Source organism: Nycticebus coucang, chromosome 6 (assembly GCF_027406575.1).
Source record: "Nycticebus coucang isolate mNycCou1 chromosome 6, mNycCou1.pri, whole genome shotgun sequence".
NCBI classification, from domain to species: Eukaryota; Metazoa; Chordata; class Mammalia; order Primates; family Lorisidae; genus Nycticebus; species Nycticebus coucang.
In genome coordinates this window covers 119,120,737-119,146,298 of record NC_069785.1, presented here as the reverse complement: position 1 = coordinate 119,146,298, position 25,562 = coordinate 119,120,737, and the positions used below count along the sequence as shown (strand labels likewise).

The 25,562-nt window shown below is 38.8% G+C and overlaps 1 protein-coding gene across 1 annotated transcript; it reads right to left on the bottom strand.

The window, feature by feature from the left end:
* Positions 1 to 17,806: 17,806 nt before the first annotated feature.
* On the bottom strand, positions 17,807 to 18,366 carry LOC128588568 (protein FAM107B-like). Its single transcript, XM_053595467.1, has 2 exons — positions 18,114 to 18,366; positions 17,807 to 18,024 (listed from the first exon to the last, which is right to left on the bottom strand). Exons 1-2 carry the CDS (start codon positions 18,340 to 18,342, stop codon positions 17,864 to 17,866), a joined length of 390 nt encoding a protein of 129 aa, XP_053451442.1. The 5' UTR covers positions 18,343 to 18,366; the 3' UTR covers positions 17,807 to 17,863.
* Positions 18,367 to 25,562: the final 7,196 nt, after the last annotated feature.

Sequence of the window (25,562 nt, the reverse complement as noted above, 5' to 3'; positions counted from 1 at the left end):
CTATCAGGTTTTCCTCTACAACTATACTCAGAATAACCCCTAATAAAAGCCTTCCTATGGCTTGGCACCTGTAGCTTGGTGGTTAGAGCGCCGGCCACATACACCGGTGCTGGCAGGTTCAAACCTGGCCTTGGCCTGCCAAACAACAATGACAACTACAACCAAAAACAGCTCGGCGTTGCGGCGGGCATCTGTAGTCCCAGCCACTTGGGAGGCTGAGACAAGTGAATTGCTTAAGCCCAAGAGTTTGAAGTAATTGTGAGCTATGACACCACAGCACTCTACCCAAGGTGACATAGTGAGACTCTATATCAAAAAAGAAAAAAACATTAATTTTTAATTCAACTTGTTAATATGTTGTTTAGAATATTGCATCCTCATTTATAAGTGAAACATGTTTGTAATTTCCCCTATATAATAATATATTTTCTCCAATTTTAATATCAGGTGTATCCAGATTAAGTAGAATGATTTTGAAGTATTTCTTCTTTTTCTATTGTCTATTAGATTTGGCATGATTTTTCTTTTGAAATTATCTTTTACTTTTATTTATAAATATTAGTTGTCTATTTTTTGAGACTTTGGAAAAAAAAAAAAGTAGTTAACTGATGAATCTATACTGAACCTCAGAGTCAAAGCATCCTATAATAGACATACTCTTATTTGACAATGTGAAAAAAAAAAAAGGCTACCACAACATGGTCCCATGTGTTAGTCACAACCTACATGTCACTGCTAAGCATGGGACAGGTGGCTGGGCCACACAGGGGGTAGTGGAGATACATACCAGAATTAAGACTTAATATGAAAATAGAAGAATGTAAAATCTCTCAATATTTATTTTATTGATTCAAGTCAAAATGATAGTATTTTGGATATATTGAGTTAAATAAACCATATTATTATTTTTTTTTTTGTAGAGACAGAGTCTCACTTTATGGTCCTCGGTAGAGTGCCGTGGCCTCACACAGCTCACAGCAACCTCCAGCTCCTGGGCTTAGGCGATTCTCTTGCCTCAGCCTCCCGAGTAGCTGGGACTACAGGCGCCCGCCACAACGCCCAGCTACTTTTTGGTTGCAGTTTGGCCGGGGCTGGGTTTGAACCCGCCACCCTCGGTACATGGGGCCAGCGCCCTACCGACTGAGCCACAGGCGCCGCCCAATAAACCATATTATTAAATTTAAAAAAACAAGACACAAGCACATACATCAACCTCAGGCTACACAAGGTCAGGACGGTCAATATCTCTGTCATCTACCTCCACAACTTGTCCCACTGGAAGGTTTTCAGGGTCAGTAATACAGACCTGTCACATCCTATAATAACAGTGTCTTCTAACATCCCTCCTGAAGGACCTGTCTGAGGCTGCTGTACACTTAACTTTTCTTTTGGAAAGTAAAAGTACACTCCAAGATATGTAACAATAAAAAAAACTACTATAATAAGTACGTAAACTAGTAACACAACCACTTATTATCATTATCAAGTATTTTGTGCAAATGTCTACAATTGTATGTGCTACTTTTATTTGACCGGCAGCTTAGTAAGTTTGTTGACACCTATGTCACCGCAAACATGTGAGTAATATGTTACATTAAAACAGTGATGATATCACTAGGTGACAGGGATTTTTCAGCTCCATTACAGTCTTACAGGATCCCCATCATATACGTGGTCATCACTGCTGAAACATTGTTAGGCAGAGTGTGACTGTATTAAAATGACTATAAAAACATGTTAGAATAATTGAGTATTGCAACAGGGATAGAAAGTCAAGAATCAGAATCAATTGAATATAATCATTTCCTCTATGATAAAAAGAAAAAAAATATGATCTTGAATCAAAACAACTCTCTGCGGGAGGAGGAGGAAGAGTTATTCCCTCCGAAAAGGGAACGGAGGATAACAGCTGTAACATAACTTGTTCTAAGTCACCCAATTAACACCCAGCTAGAAAAATATATTATTAACAGTGACTATTTCTTGGACATGGTAGTACAAATTATTAGTTCTCTACTTTTTGATAATCTCTTTCCATAAACAAATAGAAATACCAAGAATACTTCTGAAATATTAAAGTGAGGCAAATTTCATTTCCTGTACATCATGTTTCCCACACGATCCATCTATCGAACCAACGGCTGTCACCATTTCAGACAGAAAAAGTAGCACTGCTTCGTTTTAATCTTCAAACCACAGTTCCAGCCTACAGAAACAAAAAAGACTAGAAAACCAAGGTGTTTTGCTGGCAGGTTGGTTGGTTTGGTTTGGTTCAAGAGAGTCAAGTCTAGGCAATGGGTTCAGAGTCTTACAAAAAGCCATAGAGTAGGGAAGAAAATAAAACGTAGTGATCCCACTACCAAGACAGGAAAAGTAGAGGATGACTGGGGTATTAGGAAAAGGGCCCAGAGGGAAGAGGAACAGAGAAGACAGAGAGAGAGGGGAGTAAAGAGAGTGTGTGGTCACTGAGTCCTCCATTCTGCCCCCCACCCCAAGCTTAGGGAAGGTGCAATCAAAATACCCCAGACCAGCTGAGGTGATGCCAAAAGCATTGGCGGGGGGTCTTGAATTCCCCTTCCTACTTGGAGCTTGGATAAAAGGATGGCTTTCAGGCTACCTTCTTCTACTAGCGAGTAGAAAGGATGGCCTTCGTGAAGAACAGAGAGAGCAGGAGAGGGGAACGCTGCTGGATTAGGCCGTCGGCACCGAAAGAGCGAGGTGGGAGCTTGGTCATCAGTGGGACATGCTGGCAAACTGCCCCAGGAGCAACCACCTTCTGTTTCCCTTGCCTGGAAAACTTCAGAGGCCGCTGATTCATTGCACCAAGAGCTCACTTTTGTCCCACAGCACACGCTCACTGCCAGCTGTCAGCAGCTCTAAGTGAAGGACTATCAGCAGGGTTCTCCCATAATTTCCTCTGCGTGTGTCCTGGGAGTCTGATGGTTCTTCAGAAGGCAAGACTGCACACTGGTTCTCCTGTCTTCTTTGGCCCTGGCTCCTCCGTCCTTGCGGTTGGCAGGTGCTCTCCAGTATTGAGGCTTACGAACGGGTAAGCCTCAATCCAAGCCTTAAATGTAACTGGACTTCACGTTTCCAGAGCCCAGTTAGGATTTGTCCTATTTGGAGATCATCTTCAGTGCTTTGGGTAATTTGGGGAAGTCTGTGCAGGATTACATATTTCCTATACCTTTACCCTATGCATTTTTAGGATTAGATCTTAAAAACAGACCTTTTTTGTTTTTCTCAAAAAGAAAAGATTTAGCTTTTCTCAGTCAAAAATGGAGAACAGATTGAATTTTAGTAGAAAAAGTCTGCTTAGAAACTCCTGATAAGAACTACACAATATAAAAAAAAAACCTACACGATATTTTACCATCACAATATAAAAATACTAGCAGTTTATAGATTAATTAATAATTAAAATTTCTGAAGCTCTGACCTTTGACAAATATCAGTGCTACATTTTGACTACAGATAGACGTTTTTCCCTTGGATTACCTGATAAAGTATGCACAGGATATTGAAGCTACTTCTTGAGACAAGAATTTTGTAAGGAGTCAGAAGGTTACAGACACTTGACATGCTTAAATTTGAGGTCACCATTGTATTAGAAGGAAGATTACATTTCAGAGTTATATACTATCTAAAAGCTGTCTGAATAGCTATTCATCGACTTACGGAACTGGCGAGGATCAGGGCTCACATACTTCAACCTCCAGCTCGATTCTGCAATCTGGGCTACATCATCACTGCCAAAGGATCATCTTCTCCCTGCAATAAAAGAAGACTAAACTGCTCTACATGAAATAAGGAGAAAAGACTGGGAATATTTGCTCCTGAAAAAGAGGAAGAAAAGAAGAAAGATAAAGAGTAAATGGAAATAAAAAAGCAAATACCAAATTATGGAGAAGATAATTTCAACAATCGTGATACCATCTACATATATAAACGGGTTTTATGAATTAATTTTAAAAAGACACTGCTTTGACAATAGACAATTACTAAAGGGCATAAACACTTCACATAGAATGAGAACTGGACAATACTCATATAAAAAGTTAACATTTCTTACAAGTAAAAGAATAAATATAACAGAAAAAAAAGTACATGTGTCTACTTTTAAATTGCCAAAATTGCTTTTGAGTATTAGACAACACTGCTCACCAAGGGACAAGGAAATGGGCATTCTCATTCACTCTTGGTGGTGGTCTAAATTAATACCAAACAATAAATATAAATACAAAAATCATAGTCCATTCTGTAATATCATTACAATTACAGTACTAAGAGGCCTTGGGTTATCAAAAATACTGATATTAAGATCAAGACAATAATACAGAAAGGAAAAATGAAACAGAGTTTCAGAATTGCAACACCAAAATTACTTTCAGTAATTGCAGGGATTTCAGTAAAAGTATTTTTTATTCATCTAAGTACATTTTCTTATTTCGAGCTACAAATATATTTAATACTTGTCATAAACATTACCTTTCTACAGACCACGTTGTCTAAGTGTAATGTAGCACTATTATTTAAGAAAGAAAGAGACTGAACAATCCTATATGCCGGAAAACTAAAATAGTCTATTAGACTAAACAACACGTGTTTTCAAGAGAAAAGCACAAGGGAAATTTTATAAAGACTTCAAGCTAAATAAGAGCAGTACTTGAAAATTTGTGGGACACAGCTACAACTATACTTAGAGAAAAATATTTTTATATAATTAATAATAGAACAATGAATAATAATGAACATTTACTGACTCCCAAACCCCACACAATTGTTAACGTCTCCTCACCTGAGCACATTTAAACTTTTTGGTTTTTTGTTTGTTTATTTGAGACAGGGTCTCCTTTTGTTGCTCAGACTGATCTCAAACTCAGGGGCTCAAAACCATCTTCCCATCTCAGTCAGCCTCCCAAGTAGAGGGGACTAGATAAATGGTATTTTTATTATAAAATGCTTAATATATATCTATGGGGAAAAAACCTATGTATATGTAAGAATAAAAAAATCAAGTAAACATGAGTAAATATAATTTTTGTGAAAAAAAAAAATTGCCAAAACCTTAGCTACTTCCTGGTTCTGTTCCGACCACATACTCTCCCTCCCTCACAAAGGCGAGCCACCGCCGTCCTGACTTTGAGTCCTTATCCCCAGCTGGCGCACTTATCTCCTACATTCCTGAAAATACACTGCTAAGAGTGGCACCTGTGGCTCAAAGGAGTAGGGCACCAGCCCCATATGCTGGAGGTGGCAGGTTCAAACCCAGCCAAAAATTGCAAAAAAATATATATATATACACTGCTTAGTTTTGTCCTTTTAGCGTAAACAAAATCATCATGTATTCCTCAGTAGCCTGCTTATTTTGCTCAATTATTGTAAAATTCGTCCATGTTGCTGCGTGTTAGCTACAAATCGTTTTCACTGCAGTGTCCTGTAAATACATGACAATTAACTATGAATCCTACTGAGGTTAAGTACTCGGGCTCTTTTTATTTGATGGCTATCACAGACAGACTTACACTTGTCTTCTTATGCCTGCGTGCAAGACTTTCTCTAGGTTAAAAGAAGTAGGATCACTGGATCTCAGGATACACACACATATAAATTCACTAAGTTAAGTCAAATTAAGTCTCCTAAGTGTTCCAGCCAATTTACATTCTCACCAGAAGGTGCTCCAGAGGGTCACATTCTTATCCCCAGGTGTTACCAGATTTTATAATTGCCAATCTGGTGGGAATGGAAGTTTCTTGCAGTTTAAACACGAATCTCCTAATAATGATGTGAGCCTTTTTCCTGCTTATTGGACATCCCAGTTTCCTCTTTTATGAAGTATCTGTACTCATCTTTGTCTATTAGGTTTCTAGGTTCCTTCTTCTGTTTGTTTTTTTGGTTTTGGGGAGCAGGCATTCTTTTTTCTTGAGACAGAGTCGGCTGTCACCCTCGGTAGAGTACTGTCGCGTCGCAGCTCACAGCAACCTCCAATTCCTGGGCTTTAGCAATTCTCTTGCCTCAGTCTCCCAAGAAGCTGGGATTACAGGTGCCCACCAAAAGTCCCGGCTACTTTTTGTCATTGTAGCAGCTGTCATTGTTGTTTAGCAGGCCTGGGCCGGTCCGAACCCCATCCTTGGTGTACGTGGCCCGCTCTACCCACTGAGCCACAGGCATGGCCCGGGCAGGCATTCTTTATGTGTTTTGAGTTTCAGTTTTTGACAATTACATGACTTGCAATTATCTTCACTTACTTTTTGGCTTTTTTTTTTTTTAAGAGATGGGTTCTTCTCTGTCACCCAGGCACAGGTGCACAGTTATAGAATCATGGCTCATCACAACCTCAAACTTTTGGGCATGAGTGATCCTCCTGCCTCTGCCTCCACAGTAGCTAAAAGTACACAGCACCACACTTAGTCTTGTGTCTCCTTTATAGTAGATTTGGAAAAAGAAGATTCTTCAGTTCAATGCGATTAAATGTATCAATCATTTTTATTACACCCTGTGTGTGCATGTGTGCAGCCTTTGTCAAACTTATTCCTTATACTTCATATTTTTCTATATCATTATGAATGGTATATTTTTAAATTTTCATTTTTAACTGATTTTTCTGTATTTTAAAGTGCAACTGATTTTTTTTTTTTTGAGAGTCTCACTCTGTTGCCTCAGGCTAGAGTGCCATGGCCTCAGCCACTCAAACTCCTGGGTTCAAGGGATCCTGCTGCCTCAGCCTTCCAAGTAACTGAGACTACAGGACAATGCCACAATGCCTGGCTAACTTCTTCTATTCTCAGTAGAGACAGGGCCTCAGGGTCCCGTGCTGGTTCAGGCAGGTCTCAAACTCCTAAGCTCAAGGGATCCTCCCGCCTCGGCCTCCCAGAGCATTAAGAGGACAGGCATGAGCCACCGTTCCGGGCCTCCACTGACCTTTGGATACAGATGCTCCTCAAATTACAGTGGTGTTATGTGTTAATAAACCCATTGTAATTTTAAAATACTGTAAGCCAGAAATACACTTACTGCTCCAATAAACCCACTCGAAAATTGAAAAATTATAAGTTGAACCATCACAAATTAGAAACTCTCTGTAGTGAATTTTGTATCCAATTAACTTGCTACATTCTTATTCCTAAAAAATTCTTTTGAGTTTTGCATTCAGATAATCAAATCATCTACAGATAAGAATTTCATTACTTGCATCCAATATTAACAGCTTTTCTTTCTTTTTGTTGACTATGTTGGCTAGCTTGAGTATGATGACCAATAGAATTGGCAGTGGGCATCCTGGACAAGTTCCCAGTCTCGGGAATGCTTTCAACTTTCACCATTAAGAATGATGTTTGGGGTGGCGCCTGTGGCTCAAGGAGTAGGACGCCGGTCCCATATGCCGGAGGTGGCAGGTTCCCCAGCCCCGGCCAAAAAAAAAAAAAAGAATGATGTTTGGGGGTGGCACCTGTGGCTCAGTCGGTAAGGCGCCGGCCCCATATACCGAGGGTGGCGGGTTCAAACCTGGCCCCAGCCAAACTGCAACCAAAAAATAGCCAGGCATTGTGGCAGGCACCTGTAGTCCCAGCTACTCGGGAGGCTGAGGCAAGAGAATCGTTTAAGCCCAGGAGTTGGAGGTTGCTGTGAGCTGTGTGAGGCCACGGCACTCTACCCTGGGCCATAAAGTGAGACTCTGTCTCTACCAAAAAAAAAAAAAATGATGTTTGGGGAACAAAGCGAGGCAATCAAAAGGCCTCTCAGCTTCCCAAACATCATTCTTAATGGTGAAAGTTCAAAGCATTAAGAATGATGTTTGGTGGGCTCTGACCCCATATACCGAGGACCGGGGGTTCAAACCCAGCCCCAGCCAAACTGCAACAAAAAAATAGCAGGGCGTTCTGGTGGGCGCTTGTAGTCCCAGCTACTCAGGAGGCTGAGGCAACAGAATCGCCTAAGCCCAGGAGTTGGAGGTTGCTGTGAGCTGTGATGCTACAGCACTCTACTGAGGGTGACAAAGTGAAACTCTGTCTCTACAAAAAAAAAAAAAAAAAAAAAAAAGAATGATGTTTGGGCTCAGCACCCGTAGCAAAGTGGTTATGGCGCTGGCCACATGCACTGAGGGTGATGGGTTCAAACCCAGCCCGGGCCAGCCAAACAACAATGACAACTACAACCAAAAAATAGCTGGGCCCTGTGGTGTGCACCTGTAGTCCCTGCTACTTGGGAAGCTGAGGCCAGAGAATCACTTAAGCCAAGAGTTGGAGGTTGCTGTGAGCTGTGACCCCACAGCACTCTACCACAGGCAACAAAGTGAGACTCTGTCTCAAAAAATAAAAAAAATGATGTTTGATGTCTGGAGTTTGTAGTGGTGTCTGTCAATACCCTTGGCCAGGTTCAAGTCCAGGGCCTTGTGTTCTTTCGAGGTACTTTTTTCCCTTCAATCATGAATGGGTGTTAATTTCTAACAAATGATACTCTGCATCAGTAAGATGATTATATGCTTTTCTCTCTTAGTATGTTAACATGTTAAATTATTCAATATTTTAATGTTTATTGAGTTCAAAATCTTTGCTTCATCGCACTCTAATCATTAATTCATACAAACCATCTTTTATTTTTTAATAATAAACATAGTGAACCAACACAGAAACTAGAAAACTGACATTTTTACATAGCTATGTGAAGGTCCGCCATCCATCTCCCCTCCTCCCTCACTGGAAGATTTCCTGAAACTTTTATTGACTGATTGGTTGATTGATTCAGAGTCTCACTTTGTTGCCCTCGGTAGAATCTTGTAATCATTCTAGTCTCCTCTCACTCACTCTCTATACACACACACACATACACACATGTATATATGTGTGTGTGTATATATATATATACACATATATATGGGATTTTTTTGAGACAGAGTCTCTGTTGAGTGTCATCATGTCATCATAGTTCACAGCAACCTCAAACTCTTGGGCTCAAGTGATCCTCATGCCTCAGCTTCCCTTGTAGATGGGACTACAGGCACCCGCCACAATACCCAGCTCGTTTTTCTATTTTTCAGTAAAGATGAGGTCTTGCTCTTGCTCAGGCTGGTCTTGAACTCCTGAGCTCAAGCAATCCACCTGCCTCAACCTCTCAGAGTGCCAGGATTACAGTCACGAGCCACCCTGTATACATCCTTAACGAGTATATTGCCTAATTTAAGTTACTCTAACTTTGAGAATTAAGTAATTTAACCTTCTGGAACTTAATTATTTCACTCAATTTTAGGTAGCAGAAGTTTTGCAGATAGATGTAGTTTGATCATTTTGACAGCCATCTGACGTTCACTTGAGAGTATATTTTATTTATCCATTTATTCCCCTGTTCGTGGGCATCTATCTGGATTGCTTTCAGGTTTTTGCTTTAATACACAGTGCTGCTGTGAACTTTGTGCATTTCTCCTAGTATACAGTATTTACAAGTTTCTTCTGAACCTAGAAGCAGAAATGTTCAGCAGACGAGTACATAAATGTTCAACTATTAAGGTAATGCCAAACTGTTTCATAAAATGGATGCACCAATGTACATTCATGTTATACATTGTTTTCTTATCTTTTCCCTGTTTAAAACATCTTGAGTTTATTCATTCCTTTTTTTTTTTCTTTCAGTTTTTTTGGCCAGGGCCAGGTTAGAACCTGCCACCTCTGGTATATAGGGCCGGCACCCTACTCCTCTGAGCCACAGGCGCCAACCTAGTCTTTTCATTCCTGATACAGGTTATATGTTTTCTTTTTCCTTGAACCATCTTATCAAAAGTTTATCAGTTTTATTATGCCTTTTAGCTTCCTTGAGCCTACACTCAATATTCTCTACTGAATACTCATTTTCTATTTCATTAATTTCTGCACATAACTTCATTATTCTCTTTACCTTTATTCCATCCTAATATAATGATTTACTGCTATAATTCTCCTTCAGGCCAGGCAAGGTGGCTCACTCCTGTAATCCTAGCACTCTGGGAGGCCAAGGCAGGTGGATTGCTTGAGCTCAGGAGTTTGAGACCAGCCTGAGCAACAGTGAGACCCTGTCTCTACTAAAAATAGAAAAACTAGCCAGTAGTGGTGGTGCCTGCCTATAATCCGAGTTTCTTGGGAGGCTGAGGCAGGAGGATCGCTTGAGCCCAGGAGTTTGAGGTTGCTGTGAGCTACAATGACACCACAGCACACTATCTAGGACAACAGAGTGAGACTCTGTCTCCAAAAAAAAAAAAATACTGGTTAGCTATACCCTAAAAATTTTTCTCTGTGGTATTTCCATGATTCTTCAGTTTCAAATATTTTCTAATTTTTATCTGAATTTTTATGTGACCTGAATTATTTGAAACTACGTAAAGTTTTTCCTGTCTCTCTTTATTGATTCATAGCTCAATTGCATTGTTTTAATAACACTTCCTGGATGATTCCAATCTTCTATTATTTAACTTTATTGTGTGACTAAAAAGAAGGTTTATCCTGCAGTTGTTGGGAACAGCATTTGTTAGAGGGAAAATGTGCGTCTCTCAGTATACGGAGGGTGCCAAAAAGAAATGTATACACATTTATGAAAGGAAAAAACTGTTTTAAAATTGTAATAATATATACTGATAACAAAAGATGAATACATGTCATGTTTGACTTTGCAATTGCAAGAGGTGCTCAGAGTGGTTACTCCCAGGAGTCCAGACACTTCTGATTACAGCAAACCACTATTTGAGCAACAAGGTCTCTCATATTGACCCTCGTGCACATCACGCACAGTATCAGGCATCTCAAACATCACTAATGTGTGCAATTAGGGGTGTCAGAGCTTCTGCTGCATACTCAAGCTTCTACAGTCATCCATACTTCCACAAGGTTCCTGAATTTCAAATATCACTTCAAAATGAATGACAACCAGGCTTCCGCCATTCCCTTGGGCTGATGCTAGCGTTCATCTGATTAACGCCATCTTTTGGGCAAACATCATACTGCACATTGCTACCATAATTTACTTCAACTTCAAAAAGTAACACATAGAAAATATCGCTTAAGATGTGTATACATTTTTGTGGCAGCCTCTGCATTTATTAGAATATTAAGAAAAGTTGAAAAACAAACACAGCTGAAGGCCTAGCAAGAGAGAACACCCAAAGAAACAAAAAGGAAGGAAATAATAAAGGGTAGAACCCAATAAAAAATAATTAAATGGTATTTTTAAAAGTTTAATACTATCAGAAGCTGCTTGTTTTATTTTATTTTATTTTTTTTTTTTTGAGACAAAGCCTCAAGCTGTCGCCCTGGTTAGAGTACCATGGCGTCACAGCTCACAGCAACCTTAAACTCCTGGGATCAAGGGATTCTCTTGCCTCAGCCTCCCAAGTAGCTGGGACTACAGGCTTCCCACCACAAAGCCTGGCTATTTTTTGGTTTTAGTTGTCATTGTTGTTTTAGCTGGCCCCGGGCTGGATTTGAACCCGCCAGCTCCAGTGTATGTGGCTGACGCCTTAGCCAGTTGAGCTACAGGTGCCATGCCAGAAGCTGCTTCTTTTAAAAGACTATTATATACAACCTTGGGAAAGAACAGTTCAGCAAAATAATAAAATGCAAGTAAACAAAATATACATAGTAAAAGAAACAAATTATAGCTACAATAAACATTTTAGAAGTTCTATATAAAAAATTATATCCTGAAAAACAATAGACTAGGAAAGTATATTAACAAAATTAGCATAATATAAAATAGAAAGTTGAATAGGTATAAATAGCTATAAAAAATTAAAATAGCAATCTAAAAATCAATTTTCAAAAAAAAAATATTTGCCCAAATGGTCTTAGGGTGAAGTACCATTGAACTAGAGCAAATCATTTCTACTTCATAGAAATTTACCCCAAAGTAGAAATATTATGAAAACTGCCCGATTCATTCTTCAAATTGGTACAAATCTTAAAAACAGAAGATGAGGACATTACAGGGCAATTTCACTAACAAACAAAAAAGGAAACTGTCCAACATCAACTAACAGAACCCAACCCAGTATTCGAAAACATAACCTTAATGCTACTTAGTAGAGTTTACTCTAGAAATGCAAAGATAAGATCTCATAAAACCTACTAACATATTTCAGCACAGGAATTGACTAAAGAAGAAAATACATGATTACCTCAACAGATAGAAGAAAGGCATTTGATAAAATTCAACTTTTTATTATGACTTTTAAAAAAATGAGATAGAACTTTCTAACTTCTTTTTTTTTTTTTAATTAAATAATTTTTTTTGTTGCAGTTTTGGCCAGGGTCGGGTTCGAACCTGCCACCCTTAGTATGTGGGACTGGTGCCCTACTCCCTGAGCCACAGGCACCACCTGGAACTTCCTAACTTCTTGAAGGCTGTTCACTAATGTCCTACAGCAAATATCAAAATTCATGGAGAAACTTTTAATGCATTTCTTTTAAGACTGATAAGATAAAAATGTCACCATCATAGCTATTGTTCAACATACTGTAGGACATTCTGGCTAATATAAGGTAAGAAAAAGAAATTACAGGCAAAAACAATTAGAAGAGAAAGTGTTCGTTATTCGAAGGTAATCTGTAATCCACACAGACTCAGAATAATCACCACCCAAAGCCATTATAAAAAATTAAGATATAGTACAAAACCACTATATGAAAACAATAGCATAGGATCAAAGACTAATGGAATAGAATTCAAAACCCCAGAAAGAGACTCATCTGTATATGAAAACCTAGTGTATGGCAGAGGTGTTATCACACTTCAGTGAGCAAAGGATGAATTATTTAGCAAATGGTGATGGGGAAACGAGTGTATTCTATGGAAAAAATTAAGTTGGATCCTTACCTCAGGTAATCTCCAGATGTGGATTCCAGATGTATTAAAAACCAAAATGTGAAAGGCACAATTAAAACAAATAGCTAATAATGGTTTAAAAAGGAGATAATCTACAATCACGAGGCAGAGAATGACTTCTAATGGAAGATTCTAGAAGAACAAGCCTTAAGGAGAAAAAGTGACGAACTGCAAGAGCAAAATTAAAGATCTGTGTTTAAAGAAAGTCATCACACACAAAGTCAACAGGTGGACAAGTTGGAAGTAGATCGTGTAAATGAAAATCATGAAGAAAAACCCAGAAAGTCCACAGAAAAATGGATAAAGGGCAAGAACAATTTTAAAAAGAAGAAATCTAGTTAGTTTTCTCTGCCTCCTCCCCCACCAGGCTATAAGCATCTGAATGTCTATTCCTGTGGACACGCCAGGCCGTAAGTGTGGTGGTGTACACCTGTAGTTCCAGGTACTCAGGAGGCTGAGACAGGAGGATCACTTGAGCCCATGAGTTTGAGGTTGCTGTGAGATAGGCTAAGGCCAGGGCACTCTAGCCTTGGCAACAGAACAAGACTCTGTCTCAAAAAGAAAAAAAAAATGTTGTATTTAAATAAAAACGATCAACTATTGAAAAAAAAAAAAGAAATCTGGATTTGCAATACTTAATAAAGACAGGCCAAACTCACTGGTATTTGGAGAAGTGCAAATTAAACAAGAAAATATTACTTTATACACATAAATATGGCAAGAATTATAAATTCACATAATTCCAAATACTTACAAAAATCTATGGAAATGGTAATATTGTATTTTCTGGTCACAATTAAACTGTTACAACCATTGTGAAGAAAACTGTTAGTATTTAAAGAAATTAAGCACAGGAATGCCCAACAATATGGACATTTTACTCCTTCCTATATACTACAGAGAAATTCTTGCACAGGTCCAAAAGGACCTATATACAGAAATATTCATGGTGGTGTTGGTTACAGTACTAATGAGTAAAATATGCATATAAAGAAATACTTGAAGATTTACTAAGCTAAATGTCTAGTTAGAAATATGTATAACCTCATAAACATAGCATAGTATAAAAAAAATTTATATCCACACATTTATATCAAGCTAAAACACACACACAATATCATATTTATTAAGAATAAAAAAGATAGAATGGAATATATTAAATATAATAGAAATAGGGATAAGGAACGTTAATAACATAATATGAAACAAAAGAGGAGTTTTATGTTGACCAATGATAATATTCCATGAACGAACTAAGGAGTGTAATTAAATCAATTCAATAAATCCAAGCACTAATTTTAGGAAAGAAAAAACGTTTGGTAAAAGCTGAAGAAAAAACACACCTCAACTCTTTGAATGTAGGTACTCAGGAGCTGCTTAATTCTCTCACACTTGGTCCTGACCTAGACATTCTGCTTGTAACAGTTCACTACCTCTAAGCAATTAAAAAAAAATAAGTAGTCGGCCATTCAAATAAAAGAGTTACATGTTCCTTTACGCGTAACAACTATCCTCCTATTGGGCTCCACATGTAGTAAAACTAACTGTTGCCACTCGATCCCTGAATTTACTAATCATGCTAGATTCTTTTCACTGTGACCCCAAAACTCCAGCCTTATGGGGCCAACTCTTTCCTTAATATCATTAAAAGCAACCAAGGTTCTGCTTTTACCATAGGAAATTCAACTCCCTTCTGAGTGTTTTAGGATTCCTACGAGGGGCTCACCCTTGATGGCCGTCACTTGTCACTTTACGCTGACTACTGTTCCCGGGCTGCCCTCTGAAAACCACCGGCCGGTTTAGCACCACAGCTGCTCTGGACCTCCTTGTCTCAGGGTTGCTTTGCTAAGTGATGCTGAAGCTGGATAAGAGGCAGTTAACAAATTTCAACAAAGTCACAAATAACGCATGAAAGGGAAACCTACAATTTTACATTAGGCATCACAGCTCCTACAATCATCAGTCAAAGGAGAGTCCCTTAGCTGCCTTTTGCTACTTGGATACAAGTCTTCTCTTCCATCTTGCACTCTTCACCAGTCCCAAGGAAATTACCACGGTGGGGGTGGGGGGAGACTATTTGACATCAAAACAGCTCAGGGTCCCCTCCCCCGCCTCACTCCCCTGCTTGATAACGGGTAGTGCTCAGTGATTCACTTCAAAAGACTCAATATGAACAGGGAAACGAGGTAAAAATCAAGCTAATTCTGATTGATTCATCAGATAAAACCGCAAATCATATGTGACAAATACAGAACAGGAAAATGTATACTTACTATATTACAATACTAAAAAAGCACTGTTAAAAAAACTAAAATAAAAAATCACTGTCAATTTTTTTCAAGTATAATAATCCATCTTGGTTGGATTTTTCCCCCATTTTTTATTTTTATTATTTTTTTCATGGTCCAAGCATGTGGTGATTTTTATTAAGAATAACTTTGGTTCTAAGAATTCCACCCTCAATTCTGTAATACTTTCCATCAAAAACAATGATACAGGAGCAAATACAAAAAAATATTATGAAAACAAATCCATTAAGGCTCCCTTTATATATATTATATGCACTCCAACAAGTCAAGATTTTTCAGATAAGCAACACTACTTTACTACTGTGAGACCTAGAAAACACGGAACTATTTTAGGAAAACCGGAGTGGAAAAATGGAGCCATTTTTGTCAAAAAGTGGCTCAAAGCACAGAACTACTCAGCTGTTTGAGTCCTAAGGGTTCACACTGCAGAGTATTAAGGTGGGAGGGGACGTTGAAGCCTTCCAGGTGCTTCCATCCCTGCCCACGCCACAGTTTAGCAGGAGACGCCACTTCACACTATTGACAGGTGTTCTTTTGGCTGGATCTTGTATTACTAACTACAAATAATCCTGCAGAATTTCAGTGAGATTAGGAAAGAAATGCCTTTTTCATTAACTTTTTCCCAGTGAAGAACAAATTCTAGTTAAGTTCTAGGAATAGAATTGGTCCTTCTAAAGGAGGCAGTCAGGGCCTGTGAGAATTTTACCAAGTGGCAGAATTGCTTCAAGGATATTGATCTAAAGATCTAACATCTATCCTGTTTCCCCAAAAATAAGACAGTGTCTTATTTTAAGGTGTGCTCCCAAAGACGCGCTAGGTCTTATTTTCAGGGGACGTCTTATCTTTCCTATAAGTAGGTCTTATTTTCAGAGGATGACTTATTTTTGGGGAAACAGGGTAGTTAGATAAAAAGGTATGAGCCAGTCCCCAATCTTCATTTTGCAAGTAGCCTCTTCGTCCATAAACACAAGAAAGAACTCAAGTCAATGTGCAGTCAGAAATATACTTGCAAGATGATCAGTTAGCACACTTCTCTCAAAGAGGAAAAATGATGAAAAAAAATAGTTACTATTCCATTCTTCAAAAGCAAACTACTATAGAGCAACATTTTATCTTAAGCATCTCTTATTTTATTCAAATAATACTTGCTGATGAGATAAACACCCCATTTCAGGTGTAATCAGCCCGCTAACTAGCAGTGTACTATCATCGAATTTACTTTCATTCACTTTAGGATTGAATATGGGCCTAATTGTCAACTGCTAAAACTAAAGCATTCCCATAGAAAGTGGATTTCTACTCTACTAATTAAGGATTTAAAATAAAAGCTCTGGATCTGATTTTCCGTGAGTCTTTAAAGAAAGTGTACCAGTCTCCAATGTAGAAATTAGTGGCTGAACTGTCTGTGTGGGGAACATTCTACCTCCACAAGAATTCTTCCATATCATCACAAGTAGAAGGAACTCATGGCCCATGCCAGCAGTATAAAATGAATTCTGCATGAGAACGTGGCTGTTATTTGCAACTCGGCTTCTCTGGGAATGGCATGCGAGCTAGGGTGAGGAAACTTAGCGGGGCCTCCCTTCCTCCCAGCCTTTCCTGAGAGAAGCCGTACAGTAGTCATCAACATCACTCTCAACAGCATTGTCACTGACATAGTGGTGAAATCATCTTTTTTCACTACTAAAAGAAGGAAGAGTAATAGGTGATCAAACTCAGAAATTTTCAAAGCTTGGATTCTAATGATACTCATTATCATTAGATATTCAAATGCCACCATCTGCCAATGAAACTTCCGTGAGACACACTTTTGCTTCACATTAAAATACCTACAGAAGTCCTCACTGCCCAGCTCCTAATGGGAACTTTCTCCAAACTCTTCCCCCCAAAAATGAAAAGATTTTGGACCCTCTCTGCTTTTGAGCACTCTCCAAAGGATCAAGAGATTGTTTCACCTAACAGAACCAGCTCAGCAAGAAATTTAAAAACAAAATCGAACAAAAACCCTGCTAGTTATCAAAGCCATAAATGAATTTATGTGATGTACCTTCTTGGGACTGGAATGTTGATACACAGCATACTGCTATCACAGAGAACCAAAAGGAATTAAACTAAGATCAACACGGGTGTTCACTTGTTTTAAACTTTCTTACCCTATTTCTAAGTTTTAGTGCCAACAAAGGTAACAGCTGTACTCAACATTAACAAACAAGCAAATCTGAGACCCTCAAAATAATATTTACAAAATGCTGGATGTAACAGATTACATGCATTTCTATGCGAATTAAAATTATCTGAGACCAAAAAAAAAGAAAGAAAAAGAAAATTTTTTTTTTTAGCTTTTTAAAGAAAAAAGGCTCTGTGGCCCCACGAAACTTGGAATGGAAGGAAAACCAAGTAGTGCAACTCTCAAGAATTTATTCCAGTGTCTTCTTCCTTTTTTCTTTTTGTTTGTTTTATGTCTCTGAACACAGGTCCATTGTTAACCACTTAGGTGCTGGGCAGTCCCCTTCATTCGGCCCACAGGAACTGCAGCTGTCAAAGGCGACTTACCCACCCAGGTTGTATGAAACATCAAACCAGAGCCTTTAAACTCTGCTGGCTCGAGTTCTCTCCAGGGGCTTCTGCCCTGAGATTAAGTGCCGAGGAGGCAGGTACAGACATGGCTCTGTGCGGTGACGGAGGGCAGGACACGGCTCTTGGTGCGCCTCCGCCTAGGACTCCTGGGCTTGGGTGACTTCTTGGCCTGTTCTCCTGAGATTACCTTTCACCTTCACAAACTCTGGTACGTTCTCTTGCTCTTTTTGGAGTTTCTGCTTCTCAAGTTCAAGCTGCTCTGGCTTCTGCTGCCATTTCAATAGTTCCAAGTCAGATTTTTTTTTTTTTTTGGCCGGGGCTGGGTTTGAACCTGCCACCTCCGGCATATGGGACCGCACCCTACTCCTTGAGCCACAGGCACCGCCCCAGATTTCTTCTTTTGTGCTTCTTCCTCCTTCTGCTTTATTACTTTGCCTTTTCTCTTTTCCATCGCCTTCTGCAATTCTAGTTTATTCTGAGGTGCAAGACCCCTTTTTTGATTCATAAGCTCTCTGTGAAGATCCTGATGGTTCCTGGAGGTTTTGGCAGGATTGATCAGTTTCTGAGGCCTAATTAGTTCAGGATCCTCATCTTCTATGTAGTCCGGCTCAGCCATGATGTTTCTTGGAATGAGATATGCGTCCTTGGGGTTGGTATCCTCAAGTGGGCCAACTCGGTGTGCACAAGGGCATGTGGCTCCCGGCAGCCAGGCCCGCAAGCCCGTCCAGCTCAGGGTGCCCCCCCATTTTTCAAACTCCTTAATCTTTTAAGATGCATGCTATTTACAGAAAAAAAAAATGATATGATGTTTGGGGATCTGTCAGAGATATGAATAACATGAGTAAACACAGTAATATGAGTAGCAAAGTGAAGGTCTGTGAAGTTCATTATAAGTCTCTTCACTTTTGCAATTTTTTTTTTTTTTTTGAGACAGAGCCTCAAGCTGTCACCCTGGGTAGAGGGCTGTGGCATCACAGCTCACAGCAACCTCCAACTCCTGGGCTGAAGCGATTCTCTTGCCTCCACCTCCCAAGTAGCTGGGACTACAGGCGCCTGCCACACACCCAACTATTTTTTTGGTTGTAGCCGTCATTGTTGTTTGGCGGGCCCGGGCTGGATTCGAACCCACCAGCTCAAGTGTATGTGGCTGGTACCTTAGCTGCTTGAGCCACAGGTGCCAAGCCAATTGTCTTAAATTCTTATAAAAAAATTTTTTTAAATAAGTAAATCTCTGCTGAGATGTATCTTCCCTCAAAAAGAATCATTTACGTTATTAAACAACTGACTTCAAATCGCCATTGAACTTACTTGCATTCTGATTATCTACATTATTAAAAAATACAAAAATATTTCTATTATAAATGCATAACTAAAGAGGCATTTTGACGACCTTCTAAAGCACACTAAAGGTCTGTTCAAAGATGACTTGCTAGCACCTCTGATACAATCTTGTTATCATCTCTGAAATGAATCTTTAAATATTTATGGCATGAGAACTACATTTTAAAGTTCTCCCTCACTGAGCACCCTGCTACATTATAAAGATATACAGAAAAAGGAACAGGCCTCAAACATGTGTAGCATAGTTATTTTCTAAAATATTCACCTGTTATTTTATAATCAGAAAAATGTCATGAAAAACAAAAAACAGTCAAAAGATAATTAGGAAGAAGCCTAATGCAAGCAAACTAGCAACCCAAAAGCACACCTAAGGCCAGCCCTGACCTAGGATGACTCTCCACTGCGAAACAAGGGGATGTCATCAAGCCTCAGCTTGAGTTGTTTCAGAAAATCCCTCACCATCTTCTTAACCCTACTTTAAATTTACCAAGTGGGCTTCTGATTACTAACTCAAGTGCCTTGATGCTGGCAAAGGAATGCTTCATTCCACACACGTTAACATGGTGTTGGGATCATTAGAAAAGATGACCCCAATGTAAACTGATCATAATTCTGAATCAGTCCGTGTGTCTGGTTGGGAAAAGTTCCTCCTCATGGGAATAGTCCACTGTCCATGTATTGATGGAATATTTCTTTGCAAGGAAACATGCCAAGAAAATCTGGGCACCTGAGGTCTGAGTTGACCGGTTGGCCCATCACCACCAGGGACACCCACCCCCTTTAGGTCACTGTTCTCTATTCAAATTAACTTTCTGACAGTTCCAAGAAGATACTAAGTTCTTTCCTGCCAGAGGGCCACTGTCCTCTCTGCCTCCTAGAGCCTCCTTCCCATCTTTCAGGACTACAACATCACCTAATCAAGGCACGAACCTTCCTATTTAAAAGTAGCCTTTCCTCCTCTCAGCCCCCGTGATTGTGTCTTTACCATAGCGCCTTCACATTTCATATCACAATTCTTTCTTTACTTACGTACTGCCCAACTTGATCACTAGAATATGAAGTCTATGAGGGTAAGATTAGGGATGACCCTTGCTAGATACCCAGTTTTTAGAATACTCAACCCAAATCAAAATCCTCAAGAAACATAAATTAGGTAGAACAATGAATGCTTAATGATAAATTATCTTCTCACCACCAAATAAATAACACCTAATTTAATTCTCCAGAATGTGGACATGTACTACCACATTTCAATAGTTTAAGCTCTATATTTTCTTTTTAAGTTCTGTATTTTCAAAGAAGAAATTTCCAAAACATGGACCATTCTCCCATATAACTTTAGAACTGTTTTTATCAATGATGTACAACACCCTATCCCCAAGGGTCTTTCAGTAACTCAGTGTCTAAAAGCATATATATACTTTTTTCAAAAACTGCAAGAGACACATTTATGGTCTTCAAATCCAAACTAGATAGGAATTTTATTTATTTATTTTTTCAGAGTCTCCCTCTGTCACCCTTGGTAGAGTGCCATGGCATCATAGCTCACTGCAACCTCAAAGCCTGGTGCTCAAGTGATCCTCCTACCTCAGTCTCCCAAGTAGCTGGGACTACAGGGGCCTGCCACAACACCTGGCTGGTTTTTTGTTTTGTTTTGTTTTTTCAGACATAGGGTCTCACTCTTGCACAGACTGGTCTCCAACTCCTGAGCTCAGGCAATTCATCTTCCTCAGCTTCCCAGAGTGCTAGAATTACAGGCGTGAGCCACCGTGCCTGGCTGAGATGAGAAATTTTAAAAAATTCCAGGTAGTATCTGATACTCTAAAATAATTTTAAAACTCATACCTATCCCTTCTCCCCACCAATCCTCAGAAAACCAACATTGACTATCAGGCTTCATGGCTAAAAGGTCACAATTAACAATTTCAGAAAATCAAAACTACAAAAAAGAAGTTCAAATAACCAAGGAATTTGCAGAGGAATAAGAACAAACATTTTCATTTCATGCTCTGGTCATTAACACACCACACAATTTCATTTAGACTAGACTTCTGCTAGCTTTTTGGGATATTGGGGGTTTTGTTTTGGATAGTTTTGTTTTTTGAGACAGGTCTCACTCTGTCATCTAGGCTGGAATGTTTGGTAGCATGATCACAGCTCATTGCAACATCAAATTTGGGGATATTTTTGAAGTCTTTTCATTTAATAACTTGCGCGCGCGCACACACACACACACACACACAAAACCAACTGTTTTAGTAGTATAACATGTAATTTCTCTCTCTCCCTTCTGCTCCAAGAGAGGGTATGGATGGATGTCCCAAGCATAAATACACCAATGTTTTCCAAACTCCAACCCAGAACTGATAGATGCCCAGGATGAAGTTTGTGTGGTTTTTAATCAATGAAGTACAATAAAGAAAATGAAGACATAATTGAATTTTTCACAAAACTACATGTATTCAAGTACTTGCCCTTTATTATAAAATTACGTCCTTCCTTTATGTTTTAAAATGTCTTTTCTTTATGAAATTATGGTAATAGTAAATGGTACCTTTAACATACTTGGTCAAATACAAGTTAGCAAGAATGTATCTAAATAAATGTAAAAATGTTACTATTCATAAAATGCAAACATGTGTAAAGCAAAATATTGATGGCCTGAAGAGGGAACAAAGTTTCTACAAAAATTGGCCCTGGGCCATGTAATGCCAAACCCACACTTTTAGAAGCTTATATAACAACAAAACATTAATAGCTGAACAGTAGCAACCTTTACCCTATCCCACTCTAGTGAAGGCTAAAACTTTCTTTCAGTGTCACCCTTTAACATCCATGCCACCTTTCAATTCTGAAATTGTTTCAGCTAGTTATGAACATAAAATAATTGAGCTATATTAACCTACTTTCACAGAAGACTGTAAAGACAGAACAAGGTAGAATGATATGACGAGGTATCCTAGAGCCCGTAAGATAACAAAGTGTGCAAGAAAAATAAATGACTTAGATGCGGCATAACAATCAAGATGAGTGGAAATTTAAAACCACATGCTCAATATAAATTGTAAGCTAGTTAAATAAAATCCAGATGAAAAAGTTTTTTTTCACAGAAACAAAATAGGACTTGTTTCCAAAGCAGCCTACATGGGCCTATTGACTTATCTAAGGAGTACTCCTAACTCAGAATTTAGAAGCATCTCTTCATCTCATATGACTGAATATGGAGGTAAGAAGGACACTGGATGCTCCTAAAGAAAATCTGTTAGGGGTCAGGTGTGGCGGCTCACGCCTGTAATCCCAGCACTCTGGGAGGCCGAGGCGGTGGACTGCCTGAGCTCACAGGTTCGAGACCAACCTGAGCCAGAGCAAGACCTCACTTCTAAAAATAGTGGGTGTTGTGGCGGATGCCTATAGTTCCAGCTACTTGGGAGGCTAAAGCAAGAGAATCGCTTGAACCCAAGAGTTAGAGGTTGCTGTGAGCTAAGATGCCATGGCACTCTATCAAGGGTGACAAAGAAAGACTCTATCTCAAAAAAAAAAGAAAAGAAAAAGAAAATCTGTTAGATTTCCATTATTTGTAAACAAAACTGCAATTTCTATACCACTTTGATGTTGACACAAAAAGAAAGCATCTCTCTAAATTGTCTACTTCCTATTATTCCAAACTGAGAAACAAAGGGAAGTTACTCTTCCTAAGGCCACAAGCAAGGATCCTGGAGTTCAGCTCCTTCAAGAGCTTTGGTTTCATTACACATTGGTCCAAAGGTAGGATCATTCTGAAACTGGGTTATGGCAAATTACACATCTTTCATGTGTGCATTCATGCGTGTGGTAAAATAACATAAATTTACCATTTTTGTCATTTTAAAGTGTACAGTGCAGTAGCATTAAGTAAATTCACAATGTTGTGCAACCCAAGTCATGTATTCATCCTGGACCCCCAAGGATTCTACAGGCTGTTCATGGTATGTTTTCATTTGTACAAGAATCTATTTTTCCTCCACATTCCTCAACCTTTCCATTTTCTAGGGCTTCTTCCTATTGAGAGATTCTTGTTTCCTATACCCTAAAATACCAATGGTATTATTATCCAGGTACAACACTAAACTGATTTAATTACCCTGAAGACCAACTTAAGTTACATGTCCGATGCATTCAACTTGACATGACAACTGTGAAAGCCACTGTTCACATGTGCTTGTTTTCTAGAGGGATGAAGATTTACAATACCTTCTTTTTAAAGATTTAGAAGCCACAGTATTCCTTTACTTAACAGAAAATGCTTGACTATAGCAGTGATTTTCAACCGGTGTGCCTCAGCACACTGGTGTGACAGGAAAGGATATTAGGTGTGCCACAAAAACTTTTAAAGATCATTAATTAAATTATTTTCAAAAGAAATTCAAAGCACGGTAAGTAGATTCTTTTTTTTTTTGATCAAAATAATTTAAGGGTGCTGCAGAAGTTTAACTACCAGTTCAAGTGGGCCGTGAGGTAAGAAAGGTTGACAGTCACTGCTACAGGGAACTCTTCATTTACACTACTGCCATAGCTATCTACAGTTTTACCACGAACCACATACAATTAAATTAAAATTTAAATTCAAATTAAATTCAAATAACTAAAACTCAACTTCCACAACAGATCCATGCATCCACGGGTTCCACATGGATTTGGATTTGAACAACTGTAGGTCGATCTTTGTTTCTGTTCTTAACATGTCATCTTTTTTCCTTGTCATATCATTATTCCCTAAACAATACAGTAACTGTATAATAATTGTTTACGTAGCATTTACATTGTAGTAGGCATTTTAACTGGCCGAGACATGATCTAAAGTATACAGGAAGGTGGACATGTGGCAGATGCAAATACTGTACCATTCTGTACCAGTGATCTGCGCGTCAGCAGATTTTGGTGTCCCACAGACACTGAGGAACAACAGATACCTGCATCGTAGCATTTTCTCTCATCAACAGATACAGAACACTGTTGCCCTGGTCAATAAACATGGACTATAACAGCTTTTACACTCATCAATCTGCTTCATACGGGCTTATCCTAGCAATAAACAATTTACCACTGCCCCTGCTGCTTATTAATTTTTCAAAATGTTAGAGCATTTGGGTGAACCTGGGACATTCACACATTACCACAAAGCAATCAGTATGACAAAATTGCACTTGAACATTGCAGCTGGCTATTATTTTTTCTTTAAGGCTTACACATATAAGAACAGCAGTTCTGCCAAAGAAAACTATCGATTTCCCTATAAATTTGTCAGCTGTTTTTTATTTTATTTTTTATATGTTTTTGTTTATTAAATCATAGCTATGTACATTAATGCAATCATGGGGTACAATGTGCTAGTTTTATTTTTGTGCTTCAGGGGCAGTGGACCATAACATATCAAGATTTTTTAAATAGTATCTATTTTTAAATAATTATTCATACTGAGATCCCTAATTCTAATCCAAAAGCGTTTTGTAAATGAGAAAAAACAGATGTCTCAGGTTTCACTCTTACCTCTATAGCTAACCTGCCGGAATAGGGGCCTCTGTCTTGCCTGCATACTCAGTACCACAGAGACAGCACCCAAGGAATGCTGACCAGAGACTTTCATCACAGACAGACTTAATAATTTTTTTACCTTACAACAGTGCAAAAAGGGTACACATTCAAAAGAAACCAGAATTCGAGCATCTATAGAACCATTCTGTTTTTCATTTTCCTTACTGAGGAAATTACATGAGATATACAACACTTTATTATGAAACAGGCTTTCTGTTAAATGATTTTACCCAACTGTAGATTACTCTAAATGATCTGAGCACATTTAAGGGTAGGCTAGGCTAAGCTATGTTTGGTATATGCATTTTGACTTAATGATATTTTCAAATAAAACTGATGTATTGGATGTTACCCCATCTTTAGTCAAAGAGCATCTGTACTAATTTATTCACCTCTTGAGCTGTATGTGGGGGAAATACACCTGGGTGATCCTAAGAATACAGCTCGCAGGGTAATCACTACAAAGACAGAATCACCACCGATGGGAAGCTCTACTCAGCAAACATACTCATCAGTTTTCAAGCTGTAATAATATTTAAAGCAATTTGCACCACAATTCATTTCACAGAATTACTCTGTAGCTTCAGAAAACCTCTGTGAAATCCTAAAACCAGCACTACAACTTTAAGACTCACCTTCGTGCTGTGGTCTGGTATACGCACACTCAGGAACAACTCATGTTCAAACTGAAATCCCCTCTCAGCCACTTACTGACTGTTAGACCTAGAGCAGTGAGCTATTTACATTCTATAAACTCACGACCATGACTGTCTTGCACATAAATAAACCTTAATTATTACTTATCAGTAACCCTTACTTATTACTTCCTGAATCCCCATCTGATGGCAGTGAGGAGTAGCCTCCTCTAGTGCTGTTAGTGCAATACCTGGAACAAGGGGCCCAAAGCTGCTTCGCTGAACCTAT

Coding starts and splice junctions, on each gene's coding strand:
- LOC128588568 (XM_053595467.1), bottom strand. CDS start 18,342: ATGGCTGAGCCGGACTACATAGAAGATGAGGATCCTGAACTAATTAGG. Junction 18,025..18,113: donor AGCACAAAAGAAGAAATCTG/GGGCGGTGCCTG, acceptor AAAAAAAAAAAA/AATCTGACTTGGAACTATTG.